Here is a 1139-nt window from a genome sequence, read left to right as displayed (position 1 = left end):
ATATATATATATATATGAATTATTATTTGCTAAAAATGGGAAAGATTTCGTTGCAGTGACTACGGTGGATAGCGGGAGGCGTGCGCTGGATCTGCTGGGAATGGTATTTTCTTTTTTTTTTTAATTTTTTTTATTTTTTATTACTTTTTTAGGGAATTATTGATTTTATTTTGAAAAAAAAATAAATTTTGCAGGAGAAAAATGTGAGCATGATAATCACAGATTACTGGATGCCGGAGATGACAGGGCTGGAGCTGCTGAAAAAGATTAAGGTAGACCAAAGTGGTAAAAAAAATATATTTTTTTTTGTTTATTTACGGGAATGCCCTTGCCATGCAGGGCTCGTCGGAGTTGAAGGGGATACCGGTGGTGATTATGTCGTCGGAAAACGTCCCCAACCGTATACGGACGTACGATATTTTCGTAAATTTTTTATGTTTTTTTTTTAATTTGGGGGTTAAATGTCTAATTTTGGATATGTTGGTGGGGTGTTTTAGGTGTTTGGATGAGGGAGCGGAGGATTTTCTTCTGAAGCCGCTGCAGCCGTCGGATGTGTCGCGGTTATGCAGCCGCGTGCTGAGATGATTTTGGCTGTTTAGTTCTGTTGATGACTTTAGTTATCTGTTATTATGTGTTCTGTTTTGCTGACTTTGTGAAAATGTTAGGGTTTTAATTGTAATAAAAAAATTTACATATTTTGCCTTTTATTCCCTAAATGCATGTAATTGTTATTATTTTCTTAAAGTCACGTGTCTGCATTTAGAATTTTAAGTAAATTTAATTATTAATCGGAGCTGCATGTTTCATGTAATACAGTTTTGTTTATTTGACAAAAAAATGTCACAGGAGTCAAGTTGCCAGTAGGGCTATCAAAATGGGTTGTTGTTCGTGAATAGCTCGTTTTCGACTTGTTTAGTAGCTTGTGATTTGGCTTGTTCATTTAAGTTAACGAGCTGAACATGAACAACATGAACAATGTCACAGGAGTCGAGTTGCCAGTGGGCTATCAAAATGGGTTGTTGTTCGCGAATAGCTTGTTTTCGACTTGTTAAGTAGCTTGTGATTTGGCTTGTTAGTTTAAGTTAACGAGCTGAACATGAACAACATGAACAAATATTTGTTCTTTCGTGTTCGGCTCG

The 1139-nt window shown here is 36.0% G+C and overlaps 1 protein-coding gene across 1 annotated transcript; it reads left to right on the top strand.

Moving 5' to 3' along the window:
• Positions 1-56: 56 nt before the first annotated feature.
• Positions 57-659, top strand: LOC110039541 (two-component response regulator ORR5-like; the record flags this gene model as incomplete). Its single annotated transcript, XM_020744643.1, is given in 4 exon segments — positions 57-103; positions 195-272; positions 340-410; positions 498-659. Coding segments are annotated over 4 exon segments (284 nt in total), but the record flags the coding sequence as incomplete, so codon positions are not given.
• Positions 660-1139: the final 480 nt, after the last annotated feature.

This window comes from Phalaenopsis equestris, unplaced genomic scaffold (assembly GCF_001263595.1).
Source record: "Phalaenopsis equestris unplaced genomic scaffold, ASM126359v1 Scaffold000002, whole genome shotgun sequence".
Lineage (NCBI taxonomy): Eukaryota > Viridiplantae > Streptophyta > Magnoliopsida > Asparagales > Orchidaceae > Phalaenopsis > Phalaenopsis equestris.
Note: the sequence above shows the minus strand (reverse complement) of the source record. Positions and strands in the feature narration are given on the sequence as shown.